Below are 22634 nucleotides of genomic sequence, written 5' to 3'. Positions count from 1 at the left end.
CCTCTCCTGCTTGTTGATAATAAAGAATGATTAATTTAATATTGAATTCAGGTGTCACTGTTGGAAATTTCCACGACAAGTCATTTAGCAGAGGCTCTTATCCAGAGTGACTTACATTAGTGCATCCCTCTTAAGATAGCTTGGTGAGGCAACAACATATCACAATCACAACAAGTACATTTTCCCTCAACAAAGTAGTTATCAGTAAAGTCAGTTCTAGAAGGAAAAGACAAGTGCATTTTTGCTGTGGGATTACTAAATAAGGATACTTACCCAAAACTATTTTTTGACTGTTTGAATTCACAACGCTTTCTGTGGAGCTTTGACCTCCTGTGCACATACAAGATAGACACGGTTTGTTAATAGTTAACACACATCACAACTTAGTCAACACCAATAAACAAAAATTGTGTGGCCATACTCACTTTCAGTTGGACTCTTTGGGGTGTCAGTTGTAAAGGTAGGTCTAACAGTCAAATCTGGTGCAAAGCAAAGTCATTGAATCTGGTTATACAATAAGGTATCTTAATTGGAACGATTTAATCAATCCAATATCAACCTCTTTTCTAGTAATTAGGCACATTTGTGATGAAAAAAATAATAGAAATACCTGGGTAAGATAATATAAGTCAATTATTTTCAGTTTTACAAACTAAAGATGACCAACACACCTGATGTAGGATTCACTGCTGTGCTGGGGGCCAAAGGAGAGGTCAAACCTGGTGAGAAGAGAAATGTAAATTTGTTTCATATCAAATAAAATAAAATGGTTTTGTCACATGCGCCGAATACAACAGGTGTTACAATACAACCTTACCATGAAACACTTACTTTCAACAATGCCGTTTTATTAAGTAAGTAAGTAAACAAATACAATTTAAAAAAGTAACACAATAAAATAACAATAACGAGGCTATATATAGGAGGTCATTCAGGTAATATGTATATGTAGGAAGATGAAAAGTGACTATACATAGGTAATAAACAGCGAGCAGCAGCAGAATAAAAAGGAGGTCAATGCAAATAGTCTGGTTAGTCATTTCATTAACTGTTTAGCAGTCTTATGGCTCGGGGGTAGAAGCTGTTAAGGAGCCTTTTGAACCTAAACTTGGCAATCTGGTACCACTTGCCATGCAGTAGCAGAGAGAACAGTTTATGACTTGGGTGGCTGGAGTCTTTGACAATTTTTAGGGCCTTCCTCTGACCCCGCCTGGTATAGATGTCCTGGATGGCAGGAAGCTTGTCCCCAATGATGTACTGGGCCGTACACAGTACCCTCTGAAGTCGGATGCCGAGCAGTTGCCATACCAAGTGGTGATGCAATCAGTCAGGATGCTCTCGATGGTGCAGCTGTATAACTTTTGAAGATCTGATGACCCATGCCAAATCTTTTCAGTCTCCTGAGAGGGGATAGGCATTGTCCTGCCTTCTTCACGACTGTCTTGGTGTGTTTGGACCATGTTAGTTTGTTAGTGATGCGGACATCAAGGAAGTTGAAGCTCTCAAACCCGCTCCACTACAGCCCCGTCTATGTGAATGGGGGGCGTGCTGAGGGAGTGCTTATTGTCCTGTCATCACACTGCCAGGTATCTGACCTCCTCTCTATGGGCTGTCTCATCATTGTCGGTGATCAGGCCTACCACCATTGTGTTGTCGGCAAACTTAATGATGGTGTTGGAGACGTGCATGATCATGCAGTCATGGGTGAACAGGTAGTACACAAGGAGACTTAACACGCACCTCTGATTGGCCCCTGTGTTGAGGATCAATGAGGCAGATTTTGTTGTTGCCTACCCTTACAACCTGGGGGCGGCCCGTCAGGAATTCCAGGATCCAGTTGAAGAGGGAGGATTTTAGTCCCTGGGTACTTAGCTTAGAGATGAGCTTTAAGGGGAACTATGGTGTTGAACGCTGAGCTTTAGTCAACAAACAGCATTCTCATGTAGGTGTTCCTTTTGTCCTGTTGGGAAAAGGCAGTGTGGAGACCAATAGCGATTGCATCATTTGTGGATCTGTTGGGGCGGTATGTGAATTGTAGTGGGTTCTAGAGTTTCTGGGAAGATGGTGTTGATGTGAGCCATGACCAACCTTTGAAAGCGCTTCATGGCTACAGATGTGAGTGCTACAGACCAGTAGTCATTTAGGCAGGTTACCTTGGCGTTCTTGGGCACAGGGACTATGGGGGTCTGCTTGAAACATGTCGGTATTACAGACTCAGTCAGGGAGAGATTGAAAATGTCATTGAAGACACTTGCCAGTTGGTCAGTGCATGCTCTCAGTATGTGTCCTGGTATTCCGTCTGGCCCTGCGGCCTTGTGAATGTTGACCTGTTTAAAGGTCTTACTCACATCGGCTAAGGAGAGCGTGATCTCACAGTCGTACGAAACAGCTGGTGATCTCATGCATGGTTTAGCGTTGCTTGCCTTGATGCAAGCATAGAAGGCATTTAGCTCGTTTGGTAGGCTTTCGTCACTGGGCAGCTCACGGTTGGGTTTCCCTTTGTAATCCATAATAGTTTGCAAGCCTTGCCACATCCGACGAGCATCAGAGCCAGTGTAGTAGGATTCACTCTTAGCCCTGTATTAATGCTTTGCCTGTCTGATCGTTTGTCTGAGAGCATAGCAGGATTTCTTATAAGCATCTGGATAAGTGTCCCTCTACTTGAAAGCGGCAGCTCTATTAGAGGATGTTGCCTGTAATCCATGGATTCTGGTTGGCATATGTACGTACAGATGACGTCGGTGATTGATGTGGTATACTCCTCAATGCCATCGGATGAATCCCAAAACATATTCCAGTCTGTGCTAGCAAAACAGTTTGTGCTAGCAAAACAGTCCAAATGGAGGGCGAGGGAGTGATTTGTACACATCTCTGTTTGTGGAGTGAAGGTGGTCTAGAGATTATTTTCTCTGGTTGCACATTTGACATCCTGGTAGAAATTAAGTAAAATGGATTTAAGTTTTCCTGCATTAAAGTCCCCAGCCACTAGGAGCGCCGCTTCTGGATGAGCATTCTCTTGTTTGCTTATGGCCTTATACAGCTCGTTGAGTGCGGTCTTAGTGCCTGCATCAGTTTGTGGTGGTAAATAGACAGCTGCGAAAAATATAGATAAACTCGCTTGGTAAATAGTGTGGTCTACAGCTTATCATGAGATATTCTACCTCATGTGAGCAAAACCTCTAGACTTCCTTAATATTAGAGATTGTGCACCAGTTGTTATTGACAAATAGACACAGACCACCACCCTTCTTCTTACTGGAGGTTTATTGTTCTGTCTTTCCGATGCAGGGAAAATATCCAGAAGCTCTTTTCGGTCATAAGAGACGATAGCAGAAACATTATGTACAAAACAAATTACAAACAACGCAAAAAAACTGCCAGAATAGCACAATTGGTTAGGATCCCATAAAACGGCAGCCATCCCCTCCGGCACCATTCATATCTAAGAAAGGTAGAACAATTTAGCGTACAAGCAGCCATGAATATGTCTATTAGTAAACCTGTTGGAGCTTTAGTAAATTAGAGTGAACTAACAATGCAATTGCAAAGTAAGGGATACTTACTAGTTGGTCTCACTGTGATGTCAGGGGTCAAAGTAGAAGTAACAGTCGAAATTGCTGGAAAGTAATACAAGTGAATTAAGTATCTGATTACACAAGAAGAAAGGTATTCATTATTTCTGATAGAGAACAACACAACTCAGTCAGTAGAAAGATGAAATGTTCACAATTTCATAATTTGTCATATTATTATTAAAACCCAGACCCTTAAAAGCTTATGGTGAACCATGGGATGCCCCGTTAACATCCCACATAATGCTTACATGGATATTCCCTTCATTAACTTCTAGAATGGTCTCTGCCACTGATGATTGCCTGCTGTCTGTTAAATGCTCTACATTGGGTGTCACTCTAGTATGGAACCGTGAAATGCAGGGCTGGGGCACGACCTGAACTGCGATACCATTTGGGAAAATTTATTTGTTACCTCTAAATACCCAGCACACCAGCTTATACATTATAAGCTTATACATAGAAGTTATGCATCCCCATTTAGACGTTTTAAGATGAAGCTGATTCCTACTACAATATGTGATAGATGTCATATGAATACTGTTGGAACACTAATGTTTTGGGAATGTCCTGTGGTGTCCCAGTTCTGGTCACATGTTTCAGATTTCCTTACAAACATGTGTTTCCCTGTGAAGATCCACCTTTATTTTTGTTGAATGATAACTCTTCATTTGTACTGCAACTGGTTCAGAAAATAATCATTTATGCGGTGTTAACAGCAGCAAAAAATATTATTCTTAGTGGATTACCCCTACAATCCTCTTGCCTCAAACATGGTTATCACATTTTCAAGATATTGTTCGTGTAGAGCGATCAGTGGCCATGATAAACAAAGCTCTGGCAAATACAATTGAGACATGGGATGTATTAACCAAAACTCTATCAGATATCAACACCTCTTGAACAAGCAATGGACCTACATGGTAAGGGAGTTGGGGGAGGACATTTTATCTTCTGAGAATAATATAGAATATTTTTAATTGTAAACTCCACTTCCTTCCTGTAAATGTCTCATTTGTCTGAGAAAAGACAGGTAGTCAGCTAGAGATGGATGCTTACCCAGAACGCTTTCTGTGGAGCTTTGACCTCCTGGGCACACGCAAGAGAGAGACTGTTTAATAACAGTTAACACACAACACAACTTATTACACCACTAAACTAAAATCATGTGGCCACTTTGGGGTGTCAGTTGTCAAAGTAGAACTAGTAGTCAAACCTGGTGCAAAGCAAAGTCATTGGATCTGATTATACAAAAATGAAGGTATTTAAATGGGTTGGTTTAATTAACGAGATATAAACCTCTTTATTTAATAAGGGGATATTAAGAGTAAAAACCTGGGTAAAATAAATCTAGTCTATTTGTTTAGGTCCTATTTGCTAACTAGAGAAAGATGACTAACACACCTGATGTAGGATTCACTGCTGTACTGGGGGTCAAAGGAGAGGTCAAACCTGGTGAGAAGAGATTACACAAGAACACATGTAAATTATTTTAAGATCTAAGGTCATTCAAATAGCAGATAGAGAGAAGTACACTACACATTACCTACAAATCAGATGGACTAAAAGTACACAAATCTGGACTGAAATCACAAGCAGCTATGAATGGGTCAATTCATAAGTTGGATGGAGCTTTAGTGAATTAATGTGAACAAAAATATACATGAAGGTTAAAATTAGTGGATCTACTTACTGGAAGTTGGTGTCACTGTGGTGTCTGGGGTCAAAGTAGAAGTAACAGTTGAAACTAGTGGGAAGCAATATGATTACACAATAATAAGGTATTACATAATGTTGGTCTCTTAATTTTACAGGCCCATATTCTAAACCATTGACTGTACAATTTGTATTTGCAGAGATGGTAATTTAGAGGCCCAACACACCTTCTGTAGGACATACTGTTGTGCTGGGAGGCAAAGTAGATCTAGGACCTGGAGTCAAACCCACTGAGAAAACACATATGAATGAAATTAGCATTTTATTAATGATCGTATTAATGATTATCATGTTGTTGTTGGCCTTTTTAAATACCTTTATGACTTGTCTTTTCAAAGTGGGCAAAGTAAGACTATAAAAATCACTACGGACAGATTGTTTCTAGCCCTGGTAGATTATATTTCTCCTCATTATAGAGATGATAAGACCAATTCATAATGTGATAAAGTCTTTCAGAACAGATAAGGTGTTGATTGTTGTTGACAGCTTCTAATAATAAAGTTACCATGTTATCTAAAAGCAGAAGCCTAACAGCGCATAGATACAATCTAAACACTGAACCAGTTCAGCAAAGAATTTAAACTACACAACCTGGGACTCAACACCAGATCAGCCTGGGATCTGGCCAAGAATAAGGCAGTGTGGAGATCCATGTCAAAGTGCTATGCTCCAAGGAGCGAGCGAAAGTGAGTGAGTGATTGAGATAGTGGTGGAGGGAGGGTCAGAATTAATATAGTCATATTAAACAAATCAAAGGGTAGTCAGATCATGAAGACCTGCAGCACTTATAGATTCTTACTGTATAGATAATGACTCACCTGTAAAGTTGTACCCATCACTGCGTGGTGAGAGAGAGTTTGGTCCTGAGCTCACTCTGTAGTCACAGCTCACCTCCTTACGCCTCACTGACTGTAGACTTCTAAAAAGATCATTCTCCTCTACAGAGAATTGACAGAACCAGCATTTGGAATCTGTGTGTTTCTTCTTCCAGATGTGTGCTCTTATAAGACGCTTACTCTGCTCTCCAACATACAGGTTACAGGTGGTGTCTTTACTGACAGAGCCGGGAATTAAACAGGTGATGATGAGGTTCTCTTTCAGACTGACTGTAATATTTGGTTTCTGACCTGTTGGGAGAGGACAACGACTTAATGAAGTACAAGGCACACTATTCAGCATATAAAAATATACTGTAGAGCCTACAGTCTTTCACAATGCAAGTTCAAATCATGATGGTCATAAACATGACATGGACTTGTGATTTGTTTAACTATTTTGAATTAACTTGGACTGTGATTTAAAAACATTAATTAAAATTAATTGATTTGTTGAAAATAAGTTAGCAATAAATTAAGTATTTGTCCAATGGGCGCAGACGTCAGTTCCACACCTAGTTTTGATTTACATTTGATTGAGTTGTCAGCTAATGTGAATTCAAAGTGAAATAAACAACATTTCATCCATATCATTAGATTTAGGTTCAAGTTGGGTGAAAAAAAGACCAACATTCCCAAAATTATTTGGCAAATCCAATACATTTTCCACATTGCTTTAATGTCATCAGAAGAAAATATATTTTTTGTTGAAAAGACAGTTTTTGCCCATACTAATAAGTCTGCACTTAAAAAATTTACATATAATACATATTTCTGTAGTTTTTATGTAAGTATCTTACCTGTAATAATGTATTTATCACTGCGGGGAGACAGAGAGTGTGATCCTGTGTTCACTCTATAGTCACAGCTCACATCTCTCTCCAACTGCAGATGCTTGAACAGATCATTCTTAGTAACATTGAAGGTACAGAATAGTTTGGATAATGCTGTGTTAAATCTCCTGACCCAAGCCTCTTTGTAGGCCTGAGGCTGGTCTCCAGTGTACAGGTTACAGCTACGACCATCACTGACAGACTCAGGAAGTACACAAATAATGTTGATGTCATGAGAAGATTCGTCATTGACACTAATGTCTGGTTTCTGCAGTTCACCTGTGAGGAGAACACATCAATAACTGTCCATACTGTAGGTTCATGAGAAAACAAACCTCTTTCTGTACTAGATAACTAAAAGAGTAAGAAACAAATCGTTTGTATATGTTAGCATGACATTACATATTCCAATCTGATTCCAGTGAGCCAATCAGATCAGTGTATTCATAATAATAATACATTTTACCAAGAATAGTGATAGGCGCAGGACGACTGTGCGTCGATGGATAGTGAGTCTCTACTGTGTAAAAACATCTCAGTTTGACCTCAGCAGATAAACGTTCACCTGCCCACGAGAGCAGCTCAGCCCCTGTGAGTGACCTCGTACAGGGTGAGGGTTTAGGGTCTCTCCCCTCTGTGTAGAAGTAACACTGAGACACAGAGACAGATGGAGAGGAGTCACAGCTCAGCTGAACTGAGTCACTCTCTCTGATGACTGTAGAACTCACTGTCAGCTTGGGCTGAGGGAGGTCTGTAATATCAGAATCAGGAAGTAAACCACTTTCAACAGTTTGCTAAAATACATTGCATGAAATAAACCCTCAAAATCCAAAAGTGCATAACTTCATCTCTTATTGCTTCAGTCAGTATTTAAAATGTATATTATATAAATAATATAAAATAATCCGGTGTGTTAATCTTGGACCAGAATAGAAAAACACTGGGGTATAATAATACATAAACTACCCCGCTTACCCAGGAGAGTGACTGAGACAGGATCACTGTAAGGAGAGTAGATAGACATCTCTACAGCATAGTAGATACATCTCATGTTGACCTTGGTGGTTGGACCTTGACCTGCCCATTCAAGCAGCTTGGTCCCTGTGAGTGACTGTTGACAGGATGTGTTTTGTTGGAGATGTTGTCTTTCCTCTATGTAGAAGGAACACTGAGACACAGAGGTAGATTGAGAAGTGTGACATCTCAGCTGAACTGTGTCTGTATCCCTGATGACTGCAGGACTCACTGTCAGCTGAGGAGGGACTGTGAGTTCAGAGGGAAATAGTATGTCAATCTAATATTCAACGGATTACTATGTTCATAACATCCTCATGTGTAACAGACCTGAGCATTTCAAGAACATGACTCATCACGTCAAATGAATTCTAGATTTTAAAAAGACAGTAAATCCTTTTGTGAAACATTAAGTCTTTGAAATCAGAATAATATTGTTGCAGGTTAGTGTATTGTTGCCGAATGTATCTCAGAACATGTTAAGATTTAAAAGGAGGGTCATGTTTACAATTATGTAAATAACCTGCTTACCTTGGACAGTGACTGAGCCAGGGTCGCTGTCAGAGGATGGGGAAGAACTACCAATAGCATAGTAGAAACATCTCACATTGACCACAGCAGGTGAACGTTGATCTGACCACGAGAGGAGCTCAGTCCCTGTGAGTGTCTGCCGACAGGATGGTTTAAAGTCTCTTTTCTCAGTGAAGAGATAACACTGAGACACGGAGACGGATGGAGAAGTCTCACAGCTCAGCTGAACCGAGTCGCTCTCTCTGATGACTGCAGGACTCACTGTCAACCTGGGAAGAGGAGGGCCTGTAAGATCAGAAGAGAGGAGTATTGCAAATGTTTGATTTGTTTTGAGAAATTTACTGACAACCATTCAATTGGATTTAAATATGCATGTCTATTATAAAATCAAGTAAATCTATCAACATTTAATGTTTAAAAACAATTATCTTCATGCTTATTGAGACTAAAGGATTTCGATAATAAGGTCCATTCCTTCATATAATGATAGTATGCGAAATATATATTGTTTTAAGTAATGGCTTATTACATCATACATAAAAATATTCCAGACTGGGCTGAGGAAGATCTGAGAGGACAGAGGAACTGAGTATTTTGTTACTAGTTTGGGAAATGTACTGTCAGCCGTTGAACATAAAACAATCACACTTTGTTTTTTCAAACCCTAGATCTTTGAGAATAATTCCCAGCGATAGTATGAGAAATAAAGGAGATATAATATATTTTTTCAACGGCTCTTTCCAAAAGACAATAATAACGTATTTCTAGAGGACCAACTGAGCAGTAGAGTGTTTGCAATGTTTACAGCTATAGACATTTGTTTTTACCCTGAATTTGGACATATACAGTGAACTTACTTCTGTAGGTTCACTGTATATGGATTTAAACTGCCGACCTTCAGCACTGTATTGTATTAACCATTTATCCGTAATTCCTTTTGAATTCATAGTGTCAGATGGATACGCTATCAGCTAATGTTATGTTTGAATGATAAGAATAAATACCATGATTATTATAATATTTTTACTGGGTAACTAAAAACTCATAATAATGATACTGACCTTGGGCTTTGATGGATTGGAAGGTATCTAGAAATTATGAAATAGGTTATCGTCTGACATTCTAAAAAATAAATTCTACATGAGATACCTGAACACGTCACACAAGTTGTTAAAGTAGCATAACCTACTGTAATGCATTAATGGGGATCAAGCAGTGGTCATTCTTATCTGAACAAAATGTAAAATAATAGAGAGAAATAAATAAGATGATTAATGGAATAAGATACAAGACACTCATCATAGCCATGAGATTCAGATCTATCAAGAGTTCCTAAAGTAAAATAGTAAAAAGTAAGATTAAAAGAGGGGAGAGAAGAAGAGGAATATCCTGTAGCACAAACAGATGATCAAACTGTAGAAATGTAGAAATAACTCACCAAAAAGGAGGATGACCAAGAACAGATGACCAGCCATATCAGGGATGAACAATGCCATTTGTCAGACAGCTACATACTGTTAGTCTGACTTCACAGTAAGGTGTGTGACTGAGTCAGAGGATTGTTTGAATAGAGAAGCAGATGTGGAGCTTGTTCACTACAAAACCACAGAGAGCAGAAACTTAAACAACAGTCTCATACAGCAAGTGTGAGCTAATGTTGCAGAGGTAAGGGTATCTGAACAATCAGAATAATTTCTTGGTCATACACTCTCCTCCATGTGCATTTGGACAGTGAAACCAAAAATACATATTTGACGCTTTACTCCAGTATTTTAGATTTGAGATAGAATGTTTTGTATAAGGTGACAGTACAGAATTTCCCCTTTATTTTAGGATACTTTCATAAAGTTCTCATTATTATTATAATTATTATTATTATTGTGTTACAGCCTGAATTCAAAATGTATTTAAAAAACAAACATGACTCACCCATCTACACACAATACCCCATTATGACAAACTGAAAACATGTTTTTGGTAATTTTTGCTAATTTATTGAAAATAAAATACAGAAATATCTCATTTAGATAAGTACTTACACCCCTGAGTCAATACTTTGTATGTCAAGGAACTCCATACATGCAGGAGGGGTGAAGTCAGGCGCAGGAGACCAAGGTACGTGAAAACACGTTTAATAGACACCAGTCCAAAATGCCGAATACAAGGCAGGGAACAATAAATCCAGCAATAGGCAAGAACCCCCAAACCGAGTCGGGACACAGCCCAGGAAGCCCGTATGCCAAAATAAATGAACGGCAGAGGAAAAACCCAATCCCCAACATTACAATAGTAGACACAAATAATCCCGCACAATCCCAAACCTAAACAGACAGACTAAATACCCCCACTAACGAACTAACTCAAAACAGGTGCTTACATAAAACAGACATCACCAAATGAAAATGAAAAGGAGATCGGTGGCAGCTAGTAGGCCTGCGACGACGACCGCCGAGCGCCGCCCGAACGGGGAGAGGCGCCACCTTCTGTAGACATTGTGACATTGTAGAAGCACATTTGGCAGAGATTACAGCTGTGAGTCTTTCTGGGTCTCTAAGTCTCTAAGAGCTTTCCACACCTGGATTGTGCAACATTTGCCCATTTTTCTTTTCAAATTTCTTCTTGATCTATCCTCAGTTTTCTCCTATCACAGCCATTTAACTCTGTAACTGTTTTAAAGTCATGATTGGGCTCATGGTGAAATCTCTGAGCGGGTTTCTTCCTCTCCGGCAACTAAGTTAGGAATGATGCCAGTATCCAAAGTGTAATTTATAACTTCACCATGCTCAAAGGGATATTCAATCTGCTTCTTCTTTTTTTACCCATCTACCAACAAGTGTCCTTCTTTATGAGGCATTAGACAACCTCCCTGGTCTTTGTGGTTGAATCTGTGTTTGAAATTCACTGCTCGACGGACCGACCTTACAGATAATTGAATGTGTGGGGTACAGAGATGAGGTCATTAAAATATCATGTTAAACACTATTTTTGCACAAAGAGACCATGCAACTTATTACGTGACTTGTTAAGCACATTTTTACTCCTGAACATATTTAGGCTTTCCATAACAAAGGGGTTCAATACTTATTGACGCTTTTATTTTTTTTACATAATTCCACTTTGACATTATGGGGTATTGTGTGGAGGCCAGTGACAAAACATCTCAATTTAATCAATTTTAATTTCAGGCTATAACACAACAAAATGTGGAAAAAGTCAAGGACTGTGAATACTTTCTGAAGGCAGTGTATGTTTTACCGTTTAGAAATAAAAGCATTTTATGTATATAGTCCCCCCATTTGAAGAAGTCACAAGCATTTGGACAAATTCATGTATAGTGTATTAAAGTAGTCAAACATTTAGTGTTTTGGTACCATATTCCTTGCACGCAATAAATACATCAAGCTTGAAACTCAAAAAACCTGTTGGATGCATTTGCAGATTGTTTTGGTTGTGTTTAGGATTATGTTTTTCTCAATAGGAAATGAATTGTATCCAACCGTTATGGAAGGAGGTATCCCACAGGTGACATAATAGTACATGTAATTGATAAGGGGTATTTTATGAGGATATAACACCAATCTTAAACTGAAAGTCATAAAACACATTGAGAGATAAAAAAAAAAATGTTTTGACCTTTTTTTAACTAGGCAAGTCAGTTAAGAACAAATTATTTTTTACAATGACGGCCTACACCGGCCAAACCCGGACGACGCTGGTACAATTGTTCCCCGGCCTACGGGACTCCCAATCGGGTGTGAAACAGCCTGGATTGAACCAGGGTGTCTGTAGTGACGCCTCTAGCACTGAGATGCAGTGCCTTAGACTGCTGCGCCACTCAGGAGAGCCTAAAGTGTTGTCAGAAGTGAGAGAGAGAGAGAGAGAGAGAGAGAGACTTTAATCCTCTAGTCAGTCTGCATGTGAGAACAATGCTATATATAATAACATAACAATATAATTTGTACTGTACTTACATGTTCATTTGCAAATGCCTGTGTATCTACATCAACGTTACCTACACATCACAGAGAGAGACAATTCCATGAGTAAGAGGTTGTGTATGTATGTATGAGTGTGTGTTTGAGGGGGGGATCATGTGTATTTTACATGTCAACATTGCATGTGTGTTACTTAGTCGAGTTTGCCCTATTGCGTTGGTAACAGCCAAATAGAAGAAGTGCAAGTAACAGGGCTTGATGTCATTTCACACTTCTCCTCATGACTCAAACCACCCTGCAGATCTACAGCTCTATTCTCACGCTCCACAGATGCTCTGACACATTCATTTGTGTTTTAAGTGTCATATATGCGTTTTGATATGGTTGATAAGGTTAGGCCCAAAGTTTAAGCATGTACAGTAGCTGTGCACTTGAAGATGGTCCTGAGTTCTGAGGGACAAACCTGAGGGCGTGAACGTGGACAGTACAGAAGTGATCTGAGAATCGATTCCAGCATCTCCTGAATCCACCTGTAGTAGAGAGAGTGGGAGAAGAAGAGAGAGAAGAGAGAGACTTTTTATCCTCCAGTCTAACAAACTGTCTGTCTATTCTACTCTCTAACTCGTGACATGGACTGCACCCTCCTTTGTATGACAGGAAGTGATTGTGGGTTTTGTGTCATTCTGAGGTCTACACATGTCCAATGCAAGATGTAGGTTATTTAATTCAAAATAGTTTATACGACTAATCTCTGTACCTACTTAAGAACATGTTTACTAGGTTAAACACTAATTAATGTATTCAGGTGAAAAACATCTGATTTGGTAATAAACATAAATTAAAATATAAATTACCATGGCTTTCTTATCCAATGGGTTTTGAGAAGGAGACAAGGAAAGAGGACGCGAGGAGTATGCAGTCGAGATCGGTCTTTGCCACTGTCTGTCACTGTCACTGTGTTCCATCTCAGTAAAGAAACAAGAAGGGCCCTAGCCTGATGACCACTGTGGCCATGCCTGTGTTCAGCACCAAGAACGAGACCGTAAGTCTCTGTCTGTCTGTCTGTCTGTCTGTCTGTCTGTCTGTCTGTCTGTCTGTCTGTCTGTCTGTCTGTCTGTCTGTCTGTCTGTCTGTCTGTCTGTCTGTCTGTCTGTCTGTCTGTGTTATACTCACTCTTTCTCTCCTCTACAGAAGAACTAGGGTATTCTCCTAGGGGTAGTGGGCACAGACATTCCTCTTCAGGAACTCATGAAGATCATCCCTAAACACCTGGTACTGGGTTTACTAACCCATGTTTATGACCCATTAGATGCCTTGTCATTTCCTGTTGTACTGTACTCTATTTCATGTAATGTAAGTATCTCTATATATTGTTTTTGTGCCTTCAGCTGGGTATCCACGGTTACACCGATGCCATCACAAACAACGGCTACATCCTGACCCATTTGGACCTGAGGCCACTGGTAACACACTGTCTTTTAAACCCACTCATACACTATGTCCCCTGCCTAGGGTTGTAAAATCAAAGGTTTCCTCAGAAATAATGGTTAGAGGATTCAGGATTTTCTGCTTATTCCCTCCTTTATACCAGGAATCGTCGAAGCAGGATTTCTGGGAATTCTGGGAAAGTTGCCTGAATTTTGCGACCCTACTCCTACCCCTGTCCCTAACCCCTGTTCCTAACCCGAGCCTTGCCACAATGCACTAACCCTAACCTTAACCCGCACAGCCTTTACACATACCAACCTCTGGAGTGGTTAAACCGCTACAGTACATTGTAGTTTTCCCTTCCCCACTCAAACTCCTTCCAGAGAGTCCTAACAAAATTCTTTATCATTTTTTTGAACATTTTCATTGAAAACAATCACAGTAAGGTACTTAATTCTTACCCAGAAATGATTTGATATTAAGATACAAATGGATGCATTGGACCTTTAAAGACATGCTCCGGAACTTTGGCGACTACTAAACGACTACTTCCCGCTTTGGGCCGGATGTGTCAGTGTGTAGTTCATACATGCATAATCTATGAGCAGATTTACTGTCTTACCTCAATTAACCACGAAATCCCTAGTTTGTTTTTCTGGAAGCTGTGCTGCACTATTTTCCCTACATTTTCCCCAACGTGGGTCAGCCTCCTAGCAATTGGTGTTCTAGCCAATGAGCTTCAGCCCCTCACCATTTGAGGGAACACTAGCAAGATGCACACACAGCAGAGCAAGAGAGAGAGAGCGCAGTGACATGTTGCATGTACAGTATGTGTACATACGGTACATTAGGAAAGTATTCAGACCCCTTGACTTTTTACACATTTTGTTACGTTACAGACTTATTCTTAAATGGATAAAAAAATATATATTCTCATCAATCTATCCACAATAGCCCATAACGACAAAGCAAAAACACGTTTGTAGAAATATTTGCACATTTAAAAAAATTGAAAACAGAAATATCACATTTACATAAGTATTCAGACACTTTACTCAATACTTTGTTGAAGCACCTTTGGCAGCGATTACAGCCTTGAGACTTCTTGGGTATGACGCTACAAGCTTGGCACACCTGTATTTGTGGAGTTTCTTCCATTCTTCTCTGCAGATCCTCTCAAGCTCTGTCAGCTTGGATGGGGAGCGTCTCTCCAGAGATGAGGTTCAAGTCCGGGATCTGGCTGGGCCACTCAAGGACATTCAGAGACTTGTCCCGAATCCACTCCTGCATTGTCTTGGCTGGGTGCATAGGGTCGTTGTCCTGTTGGAAGGTAGACCTTCGCCCCAGTTGGAGGTCCTGAGTGCTCCGGAGCAGGTTTTCATCAAGGATCTCTCTGTACTTTGCTCCATTCATCTTTCCCTGGATCCTGGCAAGTCTCCCAGTCCCTGCTGCTGAAAGACATCCCCACGGCATGGTTTCCTCCAGACGTTACGCTTGGCATTCAGGCCAAAGAGTTCAATATTGTTTTCATCCGACCAGAGAATCTTGTTTCTCATGGTCTGAGAGTCCTTTAGGGGCCTTTTTGGCAAACTCCAAGCAGATTGTCATGCCTTTTACTGAGGTGTGGCTCCCGTCTGGCAACTCTACCATAAAGGCCTGATTGGTGGAGTGCTGCAGAGATGGTTGTCCTTCTGGAAAGTTGTCCCATCGTCACAGAGGAACTCTTGAGCTCTGTGACCATCAGGTTCTTGGTCACCTCCCCGACCAAGGCCCTTCTCCCCTGATTGCTGAGTTTGTCCGGCGGCCAGCTCTAGGAAGAGTCTTGGTGGTTCCAAACGTCTTCCATTTAAAAACAATGGAGGCCACTGTGTTCTTGGGGACCTTTAATGCTGCAGACATTTGTTGGTACCCTTCCCCAGATCTGTGCCTCGACTAGGGGGCAGTATTGGGCTAGGGGGCAGTATTGAGAATTTTGGAAAAAAATATGTGCCCATTTTTAACTGCCTCCTACACCAACTCAGAAGCTAGAATATGCATATTATTGTTCAGGTTTGGATAGAAAACACTCTGAATTTTCTAAAACAGTTTGAATGGTGTCTGTAAGTATAACAAAACTCATATTGCAGGCAAAAACCTGTGAAAAATAGATTTAAAAAAATGAGAATTTTGTGACTGTACTATTTAGTGTCATTGTTTTATAGATACCATAGTGAGAAAGGATTCAGTTCGCAACTCCTACTGCTTCCACTAGATGTCAACGATCTTTATAAAGTTGTTTGACGCATCTGTGATTAATACAGACCGAATTAGAATGCTTGTAAATTGACACGTCATCACTTCATTTTTTGCACCTGCGCATAAATCTGAGAAGAGTGTCTTTGTCATAATCGTTTATTCTAGACACTTGATAGGTTGTGTGAAAATATTACTGATGTTTCACGTTAAAAATGGACCAAAAGATTAATGCTAAACAGCGTTTGACATGTTTGAACAAACATAAATAGATTATTTACTAGGTTTTTTTTAGCTTTTCGGCGTGACTTTACACTGCCCACCTCATTTTGTGGGAGCCTACTGAACGCTAACTATTTGGACATAAATTATGAACTTTGTCAAAAGAAACCACATTTGTTCTGGACCTGGGATCCCTGGCAGCGCCTTCTGATGGAGATAATCAAAGGTAAGGGGATATTTAGAATGTTATTATCGATATTAGATGATGCTAATGCTAACGGTATAGCTTAGCTTAGCTTATAGCTTAGCTTATGTTGTTAGCATAGTACCCAGTTTATTGCAAAATGTGATTTCCCAGTAAAGTTATTTTGAGATCTGGCCATTCGGTAGCAATTACGAGATGATAATATATTATTCTTTGAATGACAATATTATAATTTACCAATGTTTTCGAATAGTAATTCCGTGATTTGTAATGCTGGATTCACTGGGAGCATTCGAGCCGAAAAAAATTCTGAATTTCACCGTGACTGTAAATGCTGTTTTTGGATATAAATATGAACTTGATGGAACTAAAAATGCATGTATTGTCTAACATAATGTCCTATGAGTGTCATCTGATGCAGATTGTCAAAGGTAAGTGCATAATTCTAGCTAATTTTCTGTCTGTTGATGCCCTTCTTTGAATTGGCTAAACATTACACGCAGCTATTGTCAATGTACTCTCCTCACATAACCTAACTTTATGCATTCTCCGTAAAGCCTCTGAAAATCGGACAGCGTGGTTAGATTTAGGAGATATATCTTTCAAATGGAGGAAAATAGTTGATTATTTGATTATTTGAAATGATTACTCTTGCAGTTTTGAATTCCCCGCCATGGTCACATGACAATGAATCCCAATACCGGGATAAGATCCTGTCCCCTGGCCTCAACAGGTTTAATCCAACTTTTCCAGAGTTTACCAAATTCACACCATATCGCCTGTGAAAAGGCCGTACCTATTCACTGACAAAATCATAGGCGGGACATCACGAAATGAGACGCAGAGACGTGACTTCAACAAAAAGGACACTGTAATCAGTGTTCTTCTTTCAACTCTCCCCTGGACCGTACAAACAAAGGCCAGGGTAATGGCTATCAAAAAAATAATATAAATAGTAATAAAATAACAGTTGGTGCCAAACCTATAACAGGGAATCCTACTGTCCTGGAATTCATCATAGTCTCTGGCTCATAATCACTCTCCCCCCTCTGCCCCTTCAGGGAGCACAAACAATAACCAGTCAATTGGCCTCAGGTGAGCTCATCAGTAGTGGCTGTACTGCGGCCCACCTCCAGCAGAGGGCGCAGTCGGACCACTTGACCCGGCTGATCCCTCACACACCCTAAAGCCAAAGGTTTGTTGCCAGCTGAGATCACACGATAATCTTGCATGGCGACTGCTACGGAGTATGGGGACAAGGGAGTGACTTTTGGAAAATGTGGATTTAAACGTTTATTTTTACCATGGTTCACACATTTTATAGCCCGTACCGATCGGTAAGGCATTCCGTATTATAGATTTGCCTTGTGACTGGAAAAGTTTCACGGAAATAGGTAAATCAGAGGGGCTGATAAATATGTTTTCGGGGTACGGGATGTCGCCTGCACTGACAGGAGACTAGATTAATGTGTACAAGTCTCACTGAGCAAAGAGGCTAACTACACACTATATCAGAGACACAGATACACCGAATCGTCATGGTAAAACCTATCAGAGACACATTGAATCGCCATGGTAACCCACAGAGATACAGTACACAGGGTTAACTAAAGATATCTATTGAGTGGGGTGTGGGGGTGGAAAATAGGCTACAGATGACACTCAACCACAAGTTAGGGAGAGTGAGCTACTGTATATTAGAGAAGCTTGGTTGTTGTACAGCTCATCTCTCTCACTGCTGTCTGTAATTAATGTGCCCCACTTTCTTCCCACTGAGGGAAAGAGAGGATCAGGATCTCACTGTTGTTCCATGTTGTCTACCAGCCTCTACCTTCCTCTAACTGCTCTCATCCCTTAGTCTGTTGTAAAATATCCCTCCTTTACTGTCACCTCCCCTGTTTAATACTATAACCTCCTCCAACAATCCCTGTCCCCAGAGGTTCTGTAGTGCTAGTACCAGAACAGGTTTTTATTTCATAAGAACACATCCCTCTCTCTGTGTTAGAATCACTTCTAACATCCTGGTTGTAGACTACTGATGGGATTCCATCACTGAGTGTAGTGCTGTGGGTTGCTATTCCCTGCTGAAGGCTGTGGGTATGGCGCCATCTTTTGGCTAGAAAATGATTATTCCCTTTTGTTTCTGTGACTTGGTTTTCCAGCTGTGATGGTGCTGAGGGTGGAATGGAATATATAGTGTATTTTATAAGATCTATTGAAATAGTAGGAATTGTTATTTTCCATTTACACAACATTTGTTGATTGAGGCTAATATCTGTGCTTCTCTGTGTTATTGTTTTACTCCAGGAAATGAGAATACGAGTGTGGTTTTGGCCAGCACTGCCATACAACTGCTGGATGACAGGAAGTCGCCTATTGTTGTTTGTAAGCTCCCTGAAAAGCCCCTAACATCTCCCTTAACTTCTCCCTAACATAGAGAGCTACTGTACCTGTTATAGGCTTGTAACTATAAAGCCCCATCTGAAGACATGTGAAGAAACTCTTAAATACATGTTTAATTCCGCTTCTAGATGTACAGTGTGCTGACTGTGTTCTGTTTGTGTTTTTGTTAAAACCCACTATAGCCGTTGGGATTCAGATGAAGCTGGATTTCTTTCAGAGGAAGTTCTGGACTGCTAGTAGACAGGTAGACACACACACACACACACACACACACACACACACACACACACACACACACACACACACACACACACACACACACACACACACACACACACACACACATAGACACATACACGATGAATGGTCTATTTTCTCATCTCTCTAGGATCACTCTGTATGACTACCAGGCTCTCTGTAGAGAGTATGCTGGCAGCAGTGACAGCGCACGCTCTTTATCACATGTAAGTACTGCCCCTAAATATTGTCACATATAAGTACTGCCCCTAAATATTGTCACATGTAAGTACTATCCCTAAATATTATCACTTGTAAGTACTGTCCCTAAATATTATCACATGTAAGTACTGTCCCTAAATATTATCACATGTAAGTACTGTCCCTAAATATTATCACTTGTAAGTACTGTCCCTAAATATTATCACATGTACATACTGTCCCTAAACAACTCATCAGACTTACATACATCCAGTCAATGCTAATTATTTAATGTCTTCTCTCCCAGCCCTTCTCCATGGTGAAATGGCTCCTGACCAAACTTGTCATGTGAGAATAATTAAATAATCACCTTGATATGATAAAATGAGATGCACTGATTATCAACCACAGTACATATTATTGTATTATTATATTAATGTATGTTTGTGTTTTTCTCATCAGTTTCCTGCTGGAGTTCAACCTTTACAGCTGGTGGCATGTTGATCTCTCAGTCAAAGGTCAGTGTGTGCAAGAATATACCTTGAGGTGTGTGTGTGTGTGTGTGTGTGTGTGAGTGCTTGTACACATGCATGTGTGTGTGTGAGTCTTTCGTGTCTTTATTATGTTAAGATTTACATGTCCCATTTCCAGCCCAAAGGTCGAGGGGAAAGACCATGATGGTGCCATGTGACACGGAGTACCCTGCCTTCGTCTCTGAGCGTACCATCAAAGAGACCACGGGAAACATCGACTGTGGGGGCTGTGCAAGGTACTGTAACACAGTTCCCTTACCTGTGTATTAGGCACCGATAAACTCACTTAACCTGTGTGTTGATGGTGTATACACAATACAGGGTAATTCCATGCGTTAGTTCTGGGATAGGCGCCCCGCTAGCGGGACAACTTACGGTGAAACTGGAGGACGCGCAATTCAAATAAATAATCATAAACATTATGGATATTAAACATTTAGGTACATACAAGCGTCTTATATCAGTTGAAAGCTTAAATTCTTGTTAATCTAACTGCGCTGTCCGATTTACAGCAAAAGCATGCCATGTGATTGTTTGAGGACGGCGTCCCACATCAAAATATTTTGCCACCGGCACAGGTTTCATAAATTCACAAATAGCGATTAAATATTCACGTACTTTTTGAAAATCTTCCTCTGATTTGTCATCCAAAAGGTCCCAGCTATAACATGTAGTGTCGTTTTGTTAGATAAAATCCTTCTTTATATCCCAAAAAGTATTTTTAGTTGGCACCATCGATTTGAGTAATCCACTCGTTCAACATGCCAAGATAGGAATCCAAAAATCTACCCCTAAACTTTGTTTCAACAAGTCAAAATACGTTTCTATTTAATCCTCAGATACCCTAAAATCTAATTAAACTATACACGAATTTCCAAGTCTGTGTCCCTTTAGTAAAACTAATTATTCTTACTCGTTTTGGAAGAAACAAGCCTGAAACCTTGAACAAAGACTACTGACACCCAGTGGAAGCCATAGGAATTGCATACTGGGAGCTAGATTTCATTATTTCTCTATTACGTTCCATTGTAATAGCATGGGCTCTCTCAAAATAAAAACATTTCCGGTTTGGTTTTTCTATGGATTTTCTCCTACCATATCTATTGTGTTAGTCTCCAACATCGTTTTAACATTTCTACAAACTTCAAAGTGTCTTCTTTCCAATGGTACCAATTATATGCATATCCTGGCTTCAGGGCCTGAACAACAGGCAGTTTACTTTGGGCACGTCAGTCAGATAGGAAGTGGAGAAAATAGGGGCCTAGCCTTATGTTAAAAGCATCAACTGAATCAACTCAACTCTCTCTCTCACTCTTTCTTTCTCTTTCTCTCTCTCTCTCCCTCCTCAGATCTTTTGTAATTCAGCAGATTCCCAGCAGTAATCTCTTCATGGTTGTCGTGGACAACAAGTGTGACTGCAGCTCTGCCCCCCTGGTTTCCATGGATCCCATCGAGATTATGTATATCCTTTACTAACCCTCAATAAGTTTGAGTGTATTTTTAGTACAAAGCTTTTGTGAGTGTTTTTTAGTATACATGTTTTGTAAGTAGATGGGTTTTGTTTGATCTAGGGGGCAGTATTGAGAATTTTGGAAAAAAATATGTGCCCATTTTTAACTGCCTCCTACACCAACTCAGAAGCTAGAATATGCATATTATTGTTCAGGTTTGGATAGAAAACACTCTGAATTTTCTAAAACAGTTTGAATGGTGTCTGTAAGTATAACAAAACTCATATTGCAGGCAAAAACCTGTGAAAAATAGATTTTAAAAAAAGTGAATTTTGTGACTGTACTATTTAGTGTCATTGTTTTATAGATACCATAGTGAGAAAGGATTCAGTTCGCAACTCCTACGGATTCCACTAGATGTCAACGATCTTTATAAAGTTGTTTGAAGCATCTGTGATGAATACAGACCGAATTAGAATGCTTGTAAGTTGACACGTCATCACTTCATTTTTTGCGCCTGCGCATAAATCTGAGAAGAGTGTCTTTGTCATAATCGTTTATTCTAGACACTTGATAGGTTGTGTGAAAATATTACTGATGTTTACTGATGTTTCACGTTAAAAATGGACCAAAAGATTAATGCTAAACAACGTTTGACATGTTTGAACAAACGTAAATAGATTATTTACTAGTTTTTTTTTAGCTTTTCGGCGTGACTTTACACAACCCACCACGTTTTGTGGGAGCCTACTGAACGCTAACTATTTGGTGTTATTTGGACATAAATTATGAACTTTGTCAAAAGAAACCACATTTGTTCTGGACCTGGGATCCCTGGCAGCGCCTTCTGATGGAGATAATCAAAGGTAAGGGGATATTTACAATGTTATTATCGATATTAGAAGATGCTAACTGTATAGCTTAGCTTATAGCTTAGCTTATTGTTAATAGCATAGTACCACGTTTATCGCAAAATGTGATTTCCCAGTAAAGTTATTTTGAGATCTGGCCATTCGGTAGCAATTACGAGATGATAATATATTATTCTTTGAATGACAATATTATAATTTACCAATGTTTTCGAATAGTAATTCCGTGATTTGTAATGCTGGATTCACTGGGAGCATTCGAGCCGAAAAAAATTCTGAATTTCACAGCGACTGTAAATGCTGTTTTTGGATATAAATATGAACTTGATGGAACTAAAAATGCATGTATTGTCTAACATAATGTCCTATGAGTGTCA

The 22634-nt window shown here is 39.9% G+C and overlaps 2 protein-coding genes and 1 long non-coding RNA gene across 3 annotated transcripts in view; 1 reads left to right on the top strand and 2 right to left on the bottom strand.

The window, feature by feature from the left end:
• Nucleotides 1–22634, bottom strand: part of LOC115208187 (uncharacterized) — a 216210-nt gene that overhangs the window by 4564 nt on the left and 189012 nt on the right. The window contains exons 22-26 of the mRNA XM_029776048.1: nt 4632–4661; nt 3564–3617; nt 672–719; nt 426–479; nt 274–330 (exon numbers count right to left, since the gene is read on the bottom strand). Coding sequence (XP_029631908.1) covers nt 274–330; nt 426–479; nt 672–719; nt 3564–3617; nt 4632–4661 — 243 coding nt within the window. The remainder of the gene's footprint in view (nt 1–273; nt 331–425; nt 480–671; nt 720–3563; nt 3618–4631; nt 4662–22634) is intronic.
• LOC115208191 (uncharacterized) lies at nt 4595–10180 on the bottom strand. The gene is made up of 10 exons (XM_029776053.1): nt 9980–10180; nt 9603–9629; nt 8542–8826; nt 7972–8259; nt 7463–7747; nt 6964–7275; nt 6107–6415; nt 5456–5518; nt 5266–5319; nt 4595–5024 (listed from the first exon to the last, which is right to left on the bottom strand). Exons 1-10 carry the CDS (start codon nt 10035–10037, stop codon nt 4954–4956), a joined length of 1752 nt encoding a protein of 583 aa, XP_029631913.1. The 5' UTR covers nt 10038–10180; the 3' UTR covers nt 4595–4953.
• Nucleotides 19360–20155, top strand: LOC115208203 (uncharacterized). The gene is made up of 4 exons (XR_003881112.1): nt 19360–19430; nt 19712–19752; nt 19867–19922; nt 20056–20155. It is a non-coding gene; the product is annotated as an uncharacterized LOC115208203 (long non-coding RNA).

Source organism: Salmo trutta, chromosome 14 (assembly GCF_901001165.1).
Source record: "Salmo trutta chromosome 14, fSalTru1.1, whole genome shotgun sequence".
NCBI lineage: Eukaryota > Metazoa > Chordata > Actinopteri > Salmoniformes > Salmonidae > Salmo > Salmo trutta.
Note: the sequence above shows the minus strand (reverse complement) of the source record. Positions and strands in the feature narration are given on the sequence as shown.